The sequence below is a fragment of the Brachyistius frenatus genome, unplaced genomic scaffold (genome assembly GCF_029030835.1).
Source record: "Brachyistius frenatus isolate BFR_SWC_R1_liver_20210118 unplaced genomic scaffold, ASM2903083v1 Contig_64, whole genome shotgun sequence".
Lineage (NCBI taxonomy): Eukaryota > Metazoa > Chordata > Actinopteri > Embiotocidae > Brachyistius > Brachyistius frenatus.
This window is the reverse complement of record NW_027210663.1, coordinates 1,131,640-1,148,556: the sequence shown is the minus strand read 5'-3', so window position 1 is coordinate 1,148,556 and position 16,917 is coordinate 1,131,640. Positions and strand designations below refer to the sequence as shown.

General features: G+C 40.5%; 1 protein-coding gene across 2 annotated transcripts in view; it reads left to right on the top strand.

Annotated features, from left to right (window-relative positions):
- The window catches only part of dock5 (dedicator of cytokinesis 5), a 31,972-nt gene extending 16,593 nt beyond the window's left edge, over positions 1–15,379 (top strand). The window contains exons 21-51 of one of the 2 annotated variants that reach the window (XM_069706674.1): positions 368–468; positions 608–742; positions 834–945; positions 1,340–1,410; positions 1,635–1,741; positions 1,920–2,056; positions 3,373–3,468; positions 3,648–3,746; positions 4,065–4,235; positions 4,350–4,450; positions 4,535–4,593; positions 4,843–4,997; positions 5,133–5,218; positions 5,591–5,747; positions 5,885–5,925; positions 6,005–6,095; positions 6,175–6,294; positions 6,590–6,679; positions 7,873–7,977; positions 8,235–8,376; positions 9,250–9,331; positions 9,443–9,527; positions 9,698–9,784; positions 9,898–10,074; positions 11,505–11,588; positions 11,676–11,813; positions 12,045–12,217; positions 12,432–12,552; positions 12,711–12,873; positions 13,095–13,213; positions 13,336–15,379. In XM_069706674.1, the coding sequence (XP_069562775.1) occupies positions 368–468; positions 608–742; positions 834–945; positions 1,340–1,410; positions 1,635–1,741; positions 1,920–2,056; positions 3,373–3,468; positions 3,648–3,746; positions 4,065–4,235; positions 4,350–4,450; positions 4,535–4,593; positions 4,843–4,997; positions 5,133–5,218; positions 5,591–5,747; positions 5,885–5,925; positions 6,005–6,095; positions 6,175–6,294; positions 6,590–6,679; positions 7,873–7,977; positions 8,235–8,376; positions 9,250–9,331; positions 9,443–9,527; positions 9,698–9,784; positions 9,898–10,074; positions 11,505–11,588; positions 11,676–11,813; positions 12,045–12,217; positions 12,432–12,552; positions 12,711–12,873; positions 13,095–13,213; positions 13,336–13,434 (3,504 nt within the window). In that variant the 3' untranslated portion in view covers positions 13,435–15,379. Of the gene's footprint in view, positions 1–367; positions 469–607; positions 743–833; positions 946–1,339; positions 1,411–1,634; positions 1,742–1,919; positions 2,057–3,372; positions 3,469–3,647; positions 3,747–4,064; positions 4,236–4,349; positions 4,451–4,534; positions 4,594–4,842; positions 4,998–5,132; positions 5,219–5,590; positions 5,748–5,884; positions 5,926–6,004; positions 6,096–6,174; positions 6,295–6,589; positions 6,680–7,872; positions 7,978–8,234; positions 8,377–9,249; positions 9,332–9,442; positions 9,528–9,697; positions 9,785–9,897; positions 10,075–11,504; positions 11,589–11,675; positions 11,814–12,044; positions 12,218–12,410; positions 12,553–12,710; positions 12,874–13,094; positions 13,214–13,335 lie in introns of both variants that reach the window. The other variant, XM_069706673.1, reaches the window with a different exon arrangement.
- The last annotated feature ends 1,538 nt before the right edge of the window (positions 15,380–16,917 follow it).

Genomic DNA, 16,917 nt, shown 5'->3' with positions numbered 1-16,917 from the left:
GCCTTCTCTGCGACGGCTGGCTTCTCACTCTGCATCCAAATGTGGTCATTGAAAACAACTATAAAAACGTTTTCCTCTTGATGTTGTCAGACGTGTCATATGAAGTAGAGCTTTTCTAGCAACACCTGGCCCTTAATGAGAAGCAGCATAGGTATGACGTTCAGTTTGAATTTGCAGTAACCTAATACAACTCTGATACAGCATAAGTGTCGTGAACAGTAAATAAGCTGGTATTATTTGCATAAAATGATCAAGAGTAACGCTGGTTTGCTGTGAATGACTCGTGCACATAAAGGTTAAATTAATCTTTTGTAAATTGTTTTAACATCAGACTCTGATTTAGTTTCCTCCTCTTGTTTCATACCAGGTATTTATAATCACACTTATTGGTGACATCAAATTCCAGCACTTCAACCCAGTCCTGGAAACCTACATCAACAAGCACTTCAGTGCCACTTTGGCTTACATGTGAGTTCCCCGTTCTGTATTTCCCACCTTTGATAGCTTATGCTGTTTATTTTTAGTTCTGCTTGCTCCTTTTCTCCTCTCTTCTTCCCACACCCAAATTATCAGCAGACCTTGATGCCTGACTTATTCACTTTCTCAGGAAGCTAACCACGGTGCTTAACTACTACGTTGGCCACGCCGAGGAGCCCGTCCTGACCGAGAGGCTGTATGCAGCACTCAAAGCTCTCAAGTACCTGTTCAGGTTTATTGTACAGTCCCGAGATCTCTATCTCAGGTATCGGAAGCCGCCACACAATAATACACTGAGCACTTTTCATAGTCTAAGAATTACTTCATGTGATTCATTGCCTGACATTCATTCTCAGATTCTGTGGGAACAGTGAAGATGGAGACGCTTTCTTGAACTCCATCCGCACCCTTTTCCTCTCTTTCAACACTCTAATGGACAGACCACTGGATGAGGGAGTGAAGATAAAGGTAAACTCAATGTGTGTTGGATTGTTTTTTTCCCAGGAGCTATTTTTAGTTTTATAGAACAAAATTTTTTGTGAAAAACAATTTATAATTTTCTAGCTTTACAACAAAACAAAACTACAGCCGGTCAGACTCTGTGATGTTACTTCAGTTCAGTGTTTGTATTTTTCACTGCTATGCGTAAATGACTGCAGTAATCCAGCTGTGAAGATGTGTTAGACTATCACAGACAAGTAATTGAAAAGTTGTACAAATTTACTTTAAAATAATGTGGGCTCCCTGTCGGCAGCCTCAGTAAGGTGAGAAAAAGTTGTGTTAACAAGTATATTTTACTTCAGAATAAAAAAACATTGCCACGCTGCAGCCTGATGAGACCTGCTTCTTTGCTTTTTTTCAGGGGGCAATATTGAAATACCTCCCCAGCATCATTAACGACATCCAGACTGTGTTTGATCCTGTGGAGCTCAGGTAACTCTCCAGAGGGTTTGCACAGCAGGAAACGATAATTACCTGTCTCTGTGCAAATTATCATATTTACTTTTGAGTAAAGGAGGCGTTTTTATCAATTCTCGCTGCTGTAAAATCAACCCACGTGTGTTGCTCATTAGTCCTTTGTGACTAATTACTATATGTGAAATGTGAATAGCATTACAATTTTCACAGTGGCTCTTTTCTTTTCATTCTCTTTTCAGCGTTCTCTTAGCAAAGTTCATTGAGAGCATTCCAGACTCTCAGCTCGTGCGTCAGAAGCTCGGCTGCATGTGTAAAATGGTGGAGAGTGACCTTTTCAGGCAGCCAGGTAGGAGTCCTCAAGGCTAAAAAACCACATAATGTCATTTCACAGAAGACGAACGGGGGGGAAAAAAAACATCTGCTACGCATTGCACTTGCATACAATTTTGTCAGATCGGCTCCTTCAACAGGAAATATGCTGCGTGATTTACTGAGAACTGATTTCCTCTCCTCTTTTGCCGCAGATTGCCGAGATGTGCTTCTACCACTTGTTACTGACCAGCTGAGTGGGCAGCTGGATGACCACTCCAGTAAACCAGACTATGAAGCCTGCGTGCAACTGCTCAGCACAGTCTTGGACAGCCTGGACCGCAAAGACGTGGTGAGTAGTCAAAATTCACCAAGATTTTAAGTTTAAAGGTTCAGCACACCCAAATTACAGGAGTCATCTAGTCCGAGGGAGATTGTGGATATAAGTACCTGAAATAAGTTTTATCCACAGGCTGGCTGTGCTCACCATTAGAGATAAGGTAAAGGGCTCAGGCATCCATGGGGACCTCAGCGTAAAACTGCTATTTTCCGTTCCAAAGAGTCGGATGAGGTGATTCGGGCCTCTGTTTGAGGTTTTCCGGTCACGTCCACCTGGGACGAAGCCTCTGGGCAGACCCGGAGCATGCTGGAGAGATTTCATATCCCATCTGGCCCTGGGAGAATCTAGGGATCCTCCTCAAGAAGCTGGAGGATGTAGCTAAGGAAACAAACATATGGGCTGCTCTGCTCAGCCTGCTGCCACGGTTACATACCTATACCCAGATAAACAGTTTAAAATGTCATCTTGACAGTTTGGGTTTTAATTACCAGGTTTTGAAATACTCATTTCTATGATTTTTCTCTCCGCCCTGATACAAGAGATGAATAGAATAATTTTTGTTTATGCTCAGTGTGTTGAAATATTGTCAGCGACATGTCTTCCCACAAAGGATGTCAGCATGTGCAGTTCCTCTGAATGATCTGCAGACCTTGCTGTTTTCCTCTGTAAAACGTAAAAAAATTATGACAAATGCCTCAAGTGACATCTTCAAAATTCTACTGTCAGACCAATAGTTCATAAGACAAATATATTCCATTACTATAATTTAGTACAAAGAAAAACATAAAATGCAGACAACTGAGATGGCAAATGTTTGTCATTTTTGTGTGGAAAAAGGTCTTAAACCATTAATTATTAATCAAAATGCTGGTTAATTTTGCTGTCAATTAATTAATGGACTTTCATCTTGAGTTTGTTTTTTCTTTCTATCAAAGAAACTTCACAAAAATCGAACTTTTGTATGGATTTTTCCAGAGTAAGTAGAGCTGTGTTTCCAGAGAGACATAATTCTGTTTACAGCCACAACTACTAATTATTTTCCTTGTGGATTAATCTGCTGATTATTTTTATGATTAGTCCATTTAAATACTATGGGAATGACAAAATAAATTCCATTTATCTCCACTGTGTTATTCTGGAGACAGAACTTAGACAGAGACCGACAAGTATTTCAATATCTTGAAGAAACCAGAACTGAAAAAAAAGAAGACACCAGGAGTGTTTGTAATTTGGATGTATCAGCCTTTAATACTGACAGCACTCTGGAGCATGTGTGTGTAGGTGTGTTTGAACTGTTGACTGTACCTGAGGCGGTTCTGTCTGTGCAGGGTCCAACGCGAGGGCACGTTCAGCTGATAATGGAGCGGCTACTTCGCAGGGTTAACCGTACTGTCATCAGCATGGACAGATCGTCTCCTCTCATCGTAAGACGCACTGTGACCTTATCAATGACATCCTCTGCATTCATTTTTTAATATTAATAATCCTGACATCATCAAAAGCTAATTATAGCCAAATATGTACAATATGTGGTGTATATGCCATTTTTGTGGGATATTTATCTGTGAAGTCACTCACATAATCATGGTCTCTCTGGCGGCAGGGCCACTATCTTGCCTGCATGACGGCCATCCTGAAGCAAATGGATGACATGCATTACGCCCACTACATCAGCACCTTCAAGACGAGACAGGATATTATTGTAAGTGTCTTGGGTCCTCCCCCATCAGCTACATCTTGTCCTGAAACATCTCATCAATAAGAGGCATTAAACCACCCAGGCCACTTACTGCTCCTTAAGAGAATATTGATTGTAGACATTTCATGTAGTGAATTGGACTGACATGATGAGGTTGTCAGTGGGCCTCCATTAAGCTGTAGGATCATTATGTGTGACAGGCGTGTAGCAGCAATGCTGTGGATTTGCTTAGTTTGGTTTTTGGTCTTTTGGATATAATGTATTTCTTTAAGCGATAGAGTGCATATATTCAGTAAAGATTTTATTATTTTCTGACCACAGGACTTCCTCATGGAGACATTCATCATGTTTAAGAACCTCATGGGAAACGTCTTCCCCGCCGACTGGATGATCATGAACCTGGTGCAGATGAAGGTCTTCCTGAGGGCGATCAACCAGTACTCGGACGTCCTCAACATGTACTTCCTGGACGAGGCTCATTTTGAATTGCAGGTGTGTCATCCTCCGTGGCCTCTGCAGAGGTTACATTTTATATTAAACACAAAATCAAGTGTTATGAGAAGGTAATTATGGTATTAATATTTGAAAACCCTGCCTCCCTCACAGCTGTGGAATAACTACTTTCATTTGACTGTGGCGTTCCTCACTCACAAGACTCTGCAGTTGGAATCGTTCTCTCAAGAGAAACGAAATAAGATGCTGAACAAGTGGGATCATTTACAATTCATCAAAAAGATTGTTTCAAGAGACAAAACTTAATCTAACAGTCTTTTGATATAAATTTGTCACAGATATGGAGACATGAGGAAGACTATTGGATTTAAGATCAGAGATATGTGGTACAACCTCGGTGAGTATTTTGCACCACCTGAAAATGCTGCTATTAACATAGAGTTTGTAGCATTGTTTATTCAGCACCTGCCAGTAATGCAAGAGGAACAACAAGACAATATTTTTTATTGTCCAGTTTCACAGTGTGTTGTTTTGTTTACTGCATTATTAGATTTGCCCTCTGTTTGCTTAGAAATGAGGATGCAGCTTATTGCCTTCTAAAATCATACTATGATATTTCTGTGTGATAATGTTTGTTGTCCCTCAGGCCCCCACAAAATGAAGTTCATTCCAGCCATGGTTGGACCCATGCTGGAGGTCACACTGGTGCCTGAGCCCGAACTGAGGAAAGCTACCATCCCCATCTTCTTTGATATGATGCAGTGTGAGCACAACTTCAGCCCCGGACGCACGTTCGAAACGGTAAAAACGATCTCAGAAATCCAGCACTTCAGTATTTTTTTTCTTTCACTTCTATTGAAGTTGCTCCTGGTTGAGCATGATATTTGTGATGTGCACGATCATCTGATTTTTTAAATTCCTTTCTTATCGTTGCAGTTCGAGAATGAATTGATAACAAAGTTGGATCAAGCGGTCGAAGGAGGTGGAGGGGATGAGCAGTACAAAGTGCTGCTGGAGAAAACGTAAGGCAGATCAAACAGAAAATATTTCTTTTATTCAGAAAGCTGTTCAAGTAGTACAGTGCACCGATCAAAAATCCAATTCGGTCTAATAGGGAATTCACATAGGATTGCTTTTAGAATACAACAAAGGCCTTTCTGATTGTGTTTTGATAAAGTCCCCAAGGAGCCAGAGGGATTGAAGTCAGTCTGTTAGAATTGTAAGAAGCCTCTAATCAATAGAGACCCCTCAAGCACAGACTATATGGTCCCAAACAATTGCTAGAACAATGTGCTTTTCAGGAGGAAGGACAGGCTTTGACATACTCATAAATTTAGAAATAGTCTTCTACAGCTAAAAAGTAGTCCATGAAAGCTATTTGTCTGTTTGTGCAGATTACTGGAGCACTGCAGACGCCACCGATACCTGTCCCAGTCTGGAGAGGAGCTTGCTCTGCTGCTGAGCAGCCTGCTGGAGAATCTGCTGGCGTACCGCACCATCACGCATGACGAAAGTCCAGAGCACCGCATGAGCTGCACCGTCAACGTGCTGGTACGCCCTGGGCCTGTATTTGCCAAAGTGTTGACTCTGTTTGTGCTTGTACATAAAGCAATTACCTGCGCAAACTGCTTGAGAGAAAAAATATTTTCAGGAATATGGAATCAAGACTTAATTTTCTTTTCCTGCAGAATTTTTACAAAGAAAAGAAAAGGGAAGACATTTACATCCGGTGAGTCAGATGGACACTTGGACTATCTGGTTTTTGGACCAATCGGCTATTTGTGTCTTAACTGATGTCTTGTAACCAGGTACTTGTACAAGCTGCGAGATTTGCACCTGGACTGTGAGAACTACACAGAGGCGGCTTACACTCTGCTGCTACACGCTGAATTACTGGAGGTCTGTTTAGCCTTAGGTGAACATTTAAAAACATGACTATTTCAGCAAAGTGTTGATTCATGGTTATTAACTCCACCAGTGGTCTGACAAATCCTGTGCACCTCATCTGATACCTCGAGACGGAGACCATGTGTGGACCCAACAGGAGCTGAAGGAGAGGCTCTTCCAGGAGATCATATGTTACTTGGATAAGGGCAAGGTGACTATTAGCTGCACTGTGTGAGCTGTTGTCTGAATATAAACAAGGTAGCATTGTGAAACTCGTCAGAAAGTTACGCAAGTTCACACATCAGCCGCACAACTCTGTGTTGTGTCAGTATTTAGCTCTCTCACATGTTGCTACATATCAACTGTTATCTCTCAATGTGAGGTAGTGGTTTCACCAAGGGACAGCAGTGGGAACCAGATGGCAACTGTTCTAACTCGTGCTCCTGTGTTTTTATTTTCATATTTTATGTGCCCCTTTAAACTGAGTGATGCACATGTCTTCTCAGATGTGGGAGAAAGCCATTGAGCTGGGCAAACAGCTGGCCAAGATGCACGAGAGCCACATGTTTGACTTCATGGAGCTGAGCCAGCTGCTGGTAAGAGCACGCATGCTTTGTAATCAGCCGTACAAACAAAACACTGGCACTCCTATAACCTCTGAAAAAGTCAGCTGCATAAACGGATATGAAAATGATATAAAATACAGGTGGTTTTATTGTTGGTGCTTAATTGATAGGAATTGAAATGAGTCTGATGACAAGAATTGTGAATGAGTTTGTTCAAGGCTGCAATTTATTGTGTTAACCTGTTTTTATCCAACTTATTTACACCCAGATTGGATCTGCTGATACTTTGAATGTATTATAGAGGATCTATTTATTTATGAGGTCTCTTAGCATTAATAATTTAATAGAATTGTTCTACAAAAATCCTTTCTCGAAATTACATTCAGGAAAATAAAAGTTTTTTTTCTTTAAAAATTATTACCTCCAACATGTTTTAATGTAATTCTAAAACATGCACCTCAGGTTAATTAGTGGTTCTACAAATTGCCCTAGGGTGTGACTGAGAGCGTGAATGGTCTTTGTTTACGTCTGTCTATAAAAGTTGGCCCTGTGATAGAGTGGTGACCTGTCAAGGGTTGTACCCTGCCTTTGCCCAAAGTGAGCTGGGATAGGCTCCAGCCCCCCGTGACCCTGTTCAGGATAAAGTGGGTATAGATAATGGATGGATGGATGTTTTAATGTTTGTCATCAGAATTACGGAAAACTACCCGCAAGATTTTCATGAAACTTGGTGGAAAGGTGTTGTGAGGAAGAACCCAGTGCATTTTTTAAGTGGTTCAGAATCACAGGGCAGATCCACAAATTATTTTCCACTTTCATTAACAATGCGAGACAGGACATTTGGCTGACTTAAGGGCATATATATATTCAAATCCAGTAGATAGGAGTAAAGCTCAGTACAACCCACATTTATGAATACAAGTAATCCTCTGGATACGCATGCACTCGCTCAAACTTAATACAGCAATCAGTCGTTATGAAGGACTTAAGGACAGTGGTGTCATAGGGAAAAACTGGAACCGGAATTGTATCATCACCACATTTATAATAATAAATAAATAGCAATTTTTATTAAACTAATTTTGTACTCGTATTCACAGAGAAATGTGAAGAGTCTGCAACAAATTCCTCAGCGGAGTTCTGCGCTCTCCAAGTGCACTTGTAGTTATGAACAAACTGTTTGTATACTGCATCCTTACCATCTTCTTTGTCGTCTGTCTCAGAAAAAACAAGCCCAGTTCTATGAAAGCATAATGCATGCGATGCGGCCGCAGCCGGAGTACTTTGCTGTTGGATATTACGGCCTTGGATTCCCCTCTTTCCTTCGGGTAAGAAAATGACTACCTATTTCAATAAATAGAGACTATGAGCAACCCTCATGTGGCTGAGCTTATAAGCTGCTTTTTTGAAGAATTTCTTAGGGCGATGTGCAATAATGACAATAAAGGTTATTGTTTTTTTGATGACACGAGAATGTCAGAATGAATGCACTACAAAACCACACCTCTCATATATTATGGAAAATAACCTTGATCATAATTCTAGTCTTTCTTTATTGACTTTGACACTGAAATTTCTGCTGCAGAACAAGATGTTCATCTTCCGAGGCAAAGAGTATGAGTGGCTCGAGGACTTCAGCTTAAAGCTGCTTTCTCAGTTCCCAAACGCTGTCCGGATGACCAGCACAGCGCCCCCTGGAGACAACATCAGCAACTCCTCTGGACAGTGTATCCTTTAATCATAAGTCACACACTAAATGCTGTTCATTTCTTAAGAGTTTGGCCTTGTCAGCACATGCCTGTAGTGAAGGCAATAGGATAGATATTTGGTATTTTGAGTGAAATGTCTCATTAACTGTTAGATGAATATCCAGGGTGAACTCTTAAAAACCTTTTTGGCTCCATTAACTTTTTAAAGGATTTACAAGCCAATACTTTTCTCAGATATCTGCAGTTTGTCTGTCGACCACTTGGTTCGGACTGAAACTTGGATAGATTGTCATGAAATTCATGATGGAAATTAGGCTACCACTGGCTTTTCCTTTGGCACCACCATTCATCAGTCAGTTTGAATTTGTCCTACTCCAGCCTCAGCTGTACTTTGTGTTTATCGCTAATTAGCATGTTCACATCCTTCCAAACTAGCTGTCCAACATGGAAGCATGATGCCTGATAAACCCGAGGTGATTTGGGAGTATATTAGTATTTAGCTGAGCTTCAGCTTGCAATATGTCTACTGTTATTTGGTAATGGTAATCAATATACTAATTGAATAGCAACATGGTGGCAATTAACATTTAACTTTTTCTATAGGATTTATGATGCTTGTGATTCTTTTGTGTTTTTTGGTTGTTTTTTTTCAGGCTGCTCCAAGATGGTAGACAGATGATAGACATGCTTAACGTTAGCATATTAACATTGTCATTGTGAGCATGCTCATGTTAGAAGCTCAAAGTGCCACTGTGCCTATGAGCACACTAAATAAGAAGCACTTGGCTAGTTTTAATTAATAATTACAGATTTTTTTTTTTAATTAACTGATTGAGAATAAATTGTCTCCTCCTCACTGTCACAAGTCTTATCCTGAGCTGAACTTCACAGACATTCAGTCCTTTACTGTGAAGCCTGTTCTCACAGTGCCGCACCAGTTTAAAGACAAGGGAGTTCCAGAGCAGATATTAAAGTGCGTAAGAGAACACTTAAAGGCTGATTTATTTTCTTGTGAATATCCAGGGATTTATAGTTCTCTGGGCAAAGTGCTAACTCAGTGCTGTCCTTTTCTGTTCTCGTACAGCTATTACAGAACCAATGAAGTAGACCAGTTCCAGTATTCCAGGCCTTTCAGGAAAGGTGAAAAGGACCCAGACAATGAATTTGCAGTGGGTACATTTTAAATTGGCTTTTAAGCACTACACTCATTCATGTAATCACATACCCATAGATTAACTATTTAAAAACAACCCTATGTAATGCCCAAACCTCACTCTGAAGATTAATAAAGACATGAGACACCCTTCAATATTTTATTGGTATTTATCTTGCCCTGCAGACCATGTGGATCGAGAGAACAACTTACATCGCTGCCTATCGCTTTCCAGGGATCCTGAAATGGTTTGAAGTCAAATCTGTCTCAGTGGTAAGAAACAGCATTCAAACCGTGTTGTTTATTGTCTTTTGACAGCTTCCGTCACTCAAAGCATTCCTCCAATACATTTTTTTTTTTTTTCATGTAATTCTTCCGGTGGGCAGGAGGAGATCAGTCCTTTGGAGAACGCCGTAGAAACCATGGAGATGGCCAATGAGAAGCTGAGCAACCTTGTGCAGCAGCAAGCCTGTGATCGCTCACTGTCCATTAACCCACTGTCCATGATGCTCAGTGGTATTGTTGACCCAGCCGTCATGGGTGGCTTCTCCAACTATGAGAAGGTCAGACTTTTTAATTTAATGTGGCAGATTCCCTGCACATGTTTGTACTTTCCATGTTAGCCATTTTAGCTATCATGTTAATCTGTACAGTTAAGGCTGATGGGAAATCCATTTGTTTTAGACAAAGTAATTCGGACATAAACTAAAATAGTGGACAAATTCATAGCTGACTGATGAATGGTGGTGCTCAAGGAAAAGTCAGAGGTTTACGTCCATCCTCATGAATTTCTGTAGAATTCTTTTTAATGGCAATTAATCCTAGTTTCGGACTGGACCAAGTGGTCGACCGAAAAACCGACTGATTTGATGCATTTCAGCAATAAGGAAGTTCTCCAACGTCATTATCTTGTCTTTTAATCTCCTGTCTACACCAGAAGTGGGAACATGTAGGTCTGAGGACATTGTCAACTGATGCTTATGATTATTTCGTGGCTGCAGTTTGTTAAACATCTTTCTGATTTAACAGCGTGAAGGAGTGCCAGACCTGGAGGAATATGAGAGACTTTGTTTTACACCAGCCTGGTGTACATAATGTCGTTGTCATTGTAACTGGACAGAGTGACTTGGTATTTGTTTGTCACTATTTGTATAAAAGTATGAGTTTATTGCTATATTGTGAGCTAATTATTTCAATATATATGACATCAGGCGACGCACTGGGTAGAAATATGTGTTTTTGATATTTAAGAACCAGACGAACGTGGTAAGAATCCTCTCTCTAGGGATTGGTTTCGTGATCGTTTGTGAAGAATGTAAATAATGTTAATTACTTTTCACCATGGAAACAACAAATAATGACAAAAAGTGAACTCGTTGTGCATCGTGAACTGGTGAACCAGACGTACCTTTGCAGCAACGATCATCTTTTTAATGCATTCTGACAGATATGGGGTTGTTCAAATATACTGTAGCGCAAGCAATCACAAGTTGACAAACCTGGATATTGTACAAACAAGAAAAGGTTAAGTTTGTACAGTTCATACAAAAAAACCACTCTTTAAATCCATCATGCAAGAGTACAGAGCAGCACAAAAATAGCTGGACAGTGCTTCTCCTTCCATACTGCATTGTATTTGTTATATCATAGCTGTCTGCTGAATCAGGTTCAGGTTGTGGTCACAGTTGGCGGTAAAGGAATTGTTTTGGAAATGAATGCAATGGGATCAAGCATGGTCAAACTGCGTGAATAAGAGATAAATCTTAAAACTGCAGCCATTAATAGATGAATTATTAAATCCTTTTTTTTTTCCATTGACATGACTTCTGGCTGGCCTCGAGCCTCTAATGAGCTGCAAAGTTGTATTCACAAGGGAACCTCTGCGTCCTTTTTGTCATGCTGCGCAAAGTCGCTCACTGTTGCTTGCAGCTATATTTCAAGTGAGCATACTTCAAAGGCTGCACAGTTTTCATCCTGTTTTTGTCCTCTGTAGGCCTTCTTCACTGACACCTACATCCAAGAGCACCCAGCTGACCATGAACGCATTGAAGTCCTTAAGCACCTCATCGCCCTGCAGGTACATCCTTCCACCCTCAGTGTCACCGACCCTGACCTCCAGCACAATATATTTTTATAACGCTTAAGTGCCCGTCTCTCCCTCCAGATCCCTCTCTTGGCAGATGGAATTCGCATCCACGGGGAGAAGACGACAGAACAGCTGAAGCCCTTACACAATCGTCTGGTTACTTGCTTCCAAGACCTTCGGGAGAAAGTGGAGAAGCATTATGGCGTCATAACCTTGGTGCGTTGCCAACTGCAAACTCAATTTAATGTAAGAGGGTGCCAACTTAAGCTATCGGCCCTCTTGCCTTCCTATCAAACGCTTCTCATTCAAAGCCGAGTGTACATTATATTAGCGCAGGACCATAAATCTTCCTTTAGCCAGTCTATTGCGACCTGTGTTTTGCCTGTCATTGTGCTCCTCCCCTGCCAAGATTCCCCGATGATGCTTAATCCCATTTGTGTGTCCCAGCCCTGCTCTCTCACCGAGAGGAAGAAGAGTCGCGTGGGCTCGGTGGTGATGCCCTACATCCTGTCCTCCACCCTTCGACGCATGTCCACCGTCTCAACCCTTTCCAACACCTCCTCAGGCCTCTCCAGCGGCTCTGCATCCTCAGATGGGCCCTCCTGCATTTCCTCCCAAGAGTCAGTCCTCTGCATCCTCTCCCTTCTTCCTCTGTCTGCCTCTCCATTCTGTTTGATTTTCACTTCACTGCTTATTTTTAAACATTGATTTTTGTTATTTTTTGCTAAAAAAAAGAAAAAGGAGCAATGTTTGTCTTTCTGATTGTACATCTCTCTGCATCCTTTCCTTCTGCCTCTGATCATTCACAAACAGTTCCTTGTTGTCCCGTCCAAGCGATCGCAGGGCGTCTGTTCTGTCCCGCTCAGAGGAGGACAACAGGATTGCTAGAAAGAACAGGAAGGAGTGGAGTGTCAGCAAATCCCAGGTTCTGCTGGAGAGGCAGGACGCAGATAATGTGAGGCCTTTTGCAAGAGCTATTATACAAGCTGCTTACAAGACCATATCATTCAAATATTAAGTTTCCATTATTCATTTGTCACTGGGGACCAGCTTTATTGTTCTTGACTGTTTTACATAGAAACCTGTATCTCTGTTTTCCACTTTTTGTTCCAGACTCCTCCAGAGAAGCAGCAGAGACCCAAGAGTATGTTACAATTAGGGGACCGGCGTCTCACCCTCTCCCTGTTCCAGGGTGTTTCGTCCCAGCTCAGCCGGTCTATCCCTCTCAGCCCGCTACCTGCCTCTCCGCAAACACCGCACACACCGCGCAGCTCCAGTATGTAGCAAAAAAATTACCATTCTGACAAACACCACACCGCATGTCATCATTTCATTTTCTCTTAAAAAATATGCCTTGCACACAGAACAGGGAGGAATATCATGCCTACTAACCTTGTGTAAGCACATTCGGGTCTGTAGCCCTAATCAGGTCATGCACACACATACTCACAGATGCGTACAGTCTGTTAAACCTTTATTTCTTCTCCCCTGTGGTAGGTTATTCATCACTTCTTAGTGACAATGATGCCAATACCATTGACACCCCAGGGACTCCCCCACCCATGCCTCCGAAGAAACACCCACACGAGATTGACAACCCCGGGTTCTCTTCAGAGGTACATCTGCTTAGAGAAAATATCACCTTCTCACTAATGCATATTTAATGGGATGTAAATGCTAAAATATTCCGTTTTTATTTGAAGTCCTAACACAAACTCTCCACTCTCTTTCCCCACAGTTCACTCCTCCATTACCAATGAAAATTGAGAGCAAGCCTCCTCCGCCGCCTCCGAAGACACGGAAGTCGATGTTCCCGTCGTACGAACACACCCCCTAGTAAGGCTACACACCCACGCACAGGCCTTAAAGTTTCTCTGATTCGGCTGTGACGAAAGCCCTGTTTCATTTTGCGGCATTGTGGAAATGCCACAGTAGGGTACAGATGCAGGACCATTTACGTGGGATGTATGCAAGATTTTCAGACGGAAAAATATCTTTCTGATGCAAGTTAGTTATAATTCCAAGCAGTCTTTGGTTCTCAAGGTTTAACTTTTGCTTTTGTTATTAAGCCGCAAGGAAGGATATGTGTGGGGTAACTGACATAAGAGGGTACTACTTTGTAAAAATCGATATGTGATTTTGGGTACAGATTCAGTGGGCTTTTTAAAAGGTAGTGAGACAGAGATTTTTTTTTTTTTTTTTTTTATTTAAAGAAAAGTCACTATGGTTTATTTTTTTTAAATTACTCGCAGGGAAAAGGAATGACCAATGTTGTAATGTAATGTTATATTTTTCTGTGTGTATGGAGTGACACTGGATAACTCCCCCCCCCCCCAGCTGTTTATCGGCATTCCAGATTCGAACAGGAAAAAGCTGCATTAGATACATATTAAACTTGATCAAGAGCAGGGAATACAATGTACAGAATGTAACTGTTAGTTTGATATGTAATTATTTTGCGACAGTAGTGTTATGATCAAAACGATTTTCCTAAACCACAATGTTTCAGAGACACTGGATGGCATTATTGAATGTGGTGCAGATTGTGCCTTTTGTTGTGATGTTCATGATGAACTGAATACTGTAACAGATGCTTCCAAACTACAGCGCATCATGTTGATGGTGACGCTCTGTGGAATTGCGCGTTTCCTTAAAGGAGTCAGTTTGACACTTTTGGGTAAAACACTTATTTGCGTTCCTGCGGAGAGAGGGGACGATTGATGCTACTCTCATGTCTGTTTAGAAAATATGAAGCTGGAGAAAACGGCTTGGCTTAGCTTAGCATTGCAATCGGACGGAAACGACGAGCCCGGCTCTGTCTGAAGGGAACAAAGTCCACCTACCAGCACCTGTAAAGCTCAATGAATACATCTTGTTGATTTGATCTGTATGAACCGAGGAACCAAATTTTAAAAACGATTATTTCTGGTTTTACGTGGGGTTGCCGGGCTTGCAGTACCACAGAAATTGCTCTCCATGCCAAGAAATAGTGTGTCGCATTACCTCCCCAAAATGTTCTTTTTTTTTTATTAACAAATGAGTTACTCTTTGTTAATTAGCGAGCATTAGAAGTTCTATTACCTTTACACAGAGCCAAGCTAGCTTTTTCCTGTCTTTATGCTAAGCTAACCAGCTGCTGGCTCCCGCTGCGTATTTACTGCGGAGACACAAGAATGGTATGAATCTTCTCATCTAACTCTAGTCAAGAAAGTAGCAAGCAATTCTTTCAGAAGTTCAAACTTTTCCTTTAAGAGCCTTATCGCTGTATGGTACAAGCAAATATGCCTCTGAAGCTAGCTTTAGTTTGACATTTCAGGGGTCAGTAGATTTTCTTTTCATTCATTTTTAAACTTAAATTATTGCTAATCATTGAATTTAGTATTTACATTTCCATAGTTTTGCACACTCAGTGTGTACAGAGATGGGTTATTTCCAATGCAGTGTAATCTGAGAATAATTATAACATACTGCTTTACTGTGCACTGTCTGAACTTTTATAGAAGAAGCAATAAAATGTATGTGCCTTGAGAGGGCTGAATCTATGCATGTAAGGGGTTTTCAAAATGATCAAACAGAAATGACAATTAAGTTGTCGGTATTTTAGTTTTATTTTTGGATTCTAATTGTTTAAGAAGGGATGGACTTCTTTGTACAGCACACATTTTCTAACAAGCATCAAAGAAATTTTATACAAACAATGCCTCAAGAGATATATGGTGATCTTTTTTATGAACAAGCTGTTGTTGTTGACTGAAGAAAAATAAAGACTTTTGGAAAGGCCAGGGAACTCCTGTTTTTTTTTATGACATTAATTACTTCAGAAAGGCATCTTCTCCATCTCTTAACTTCAGTCCTGTCAACATAGAGAATACAGATTGCTCTCAGCGCCCTCTCTGCTCACACAGACAGACATTTGGATGCTGCTGATAGCATGAAAAATTACCTATTCAAGCTCAAAACATTTAACAAACTGGCATAAAACTGGTGATTTATGTATTTCTAATACAACAAGAGTAGGAGTCAGTAAATGATGCCTCTTCGGCTCACACTGATGCACGAGCTGAAGGGGCATTATCTGCAGAGGGCGTTTGCAGGGAGGGGTTTATATGATGTTTATATGGGTTGTGTGATGGGTGGTGGTCTTTCTAATCTGGATTGTTAATGGCCTGTTCCTTCCCGTCAGACAGTGAGGTATTGGGGCTCACACTCCCTGCAAGTCTCAAGCAATGAACATTTGAAGGGAGGTTCACTGATGCAAAGAGGAAAAAATGTTGTACCTGCCAGCTTTAGCTGGATGCTCAGGAACATCTCCATGGAAACATGTCCTTCCTGTAATGTTTACAACTTCCTATTGTATACATTCAGAGGAGATGAATCACAACAGTATTGTTCCTGCCATTTACATCAAAAACATTTTTCTAGCCTCCTCTCAACTGACGGACAGAAAAAACACATCTGTGTCTAACTTTGAGTTGTTCTATAGTCTCACAAATACAGTTTCTATTACCTTGAGACAGCACTCAATGGAAAGCAGTTTGAAGCAACTCTTATATTTAATCTCCCAGTGGTGGGACACAACAAAATACATATACTAAAGTTTTTTACTTGAGTTCCCCCTCGTTTAAAAAAAAAAAAAAGTTTTTCGTCTTGTTCCTACAATTAAATGTTTTAGCTGCACAGTGCAGAAGGATGTATGTGCAGAAAATAATGAGATACAAACATTATATCAGCAAAAGTTCCTACCCTTTTTTTTTGCTTATGACTCTATGCTCATAAAAGCCCGTTTCTAACTGAATGCCTTGTTTCATGTAACTATAAGTTGATAGCAGCTCCAGAAAGGTGTCATTTTCCCCGTAACTTCTCAAATCTTTTCATCTAAACCTGAAAGAATTTTGCATAACATCAACATAATTGTCACTACTTACTCTTCCCAGAAAACTCCAACTCTGTTTTTCCATTTATTTATATCTTCCACTTCACTGTACTGCATTTTTTAACCCCCTACTTATACTTTTTAATTCTCTAAATTATTAATATATTTTACTAATACATGTATTCATTTTTATATTTTATTCATTTAAACCCCTATTTATCTTTATAACATAATTTGTTTCTTTTATAAACTGTCTTTATGCTTTTAATGTTTAAAGTAAAGCACTTTGTGGTTTAGTGTTTCAATAACTGTAATTTTAAAATGTCAAACATAAAACAAAGATGCAAAAATTAATAGAGATTTGTTTGGCAGAACTTTAGTTTTTTCCAACCCCATCAATCATAATACCTTTCACTATATTTTAACACTACATATTCAAAACTAACC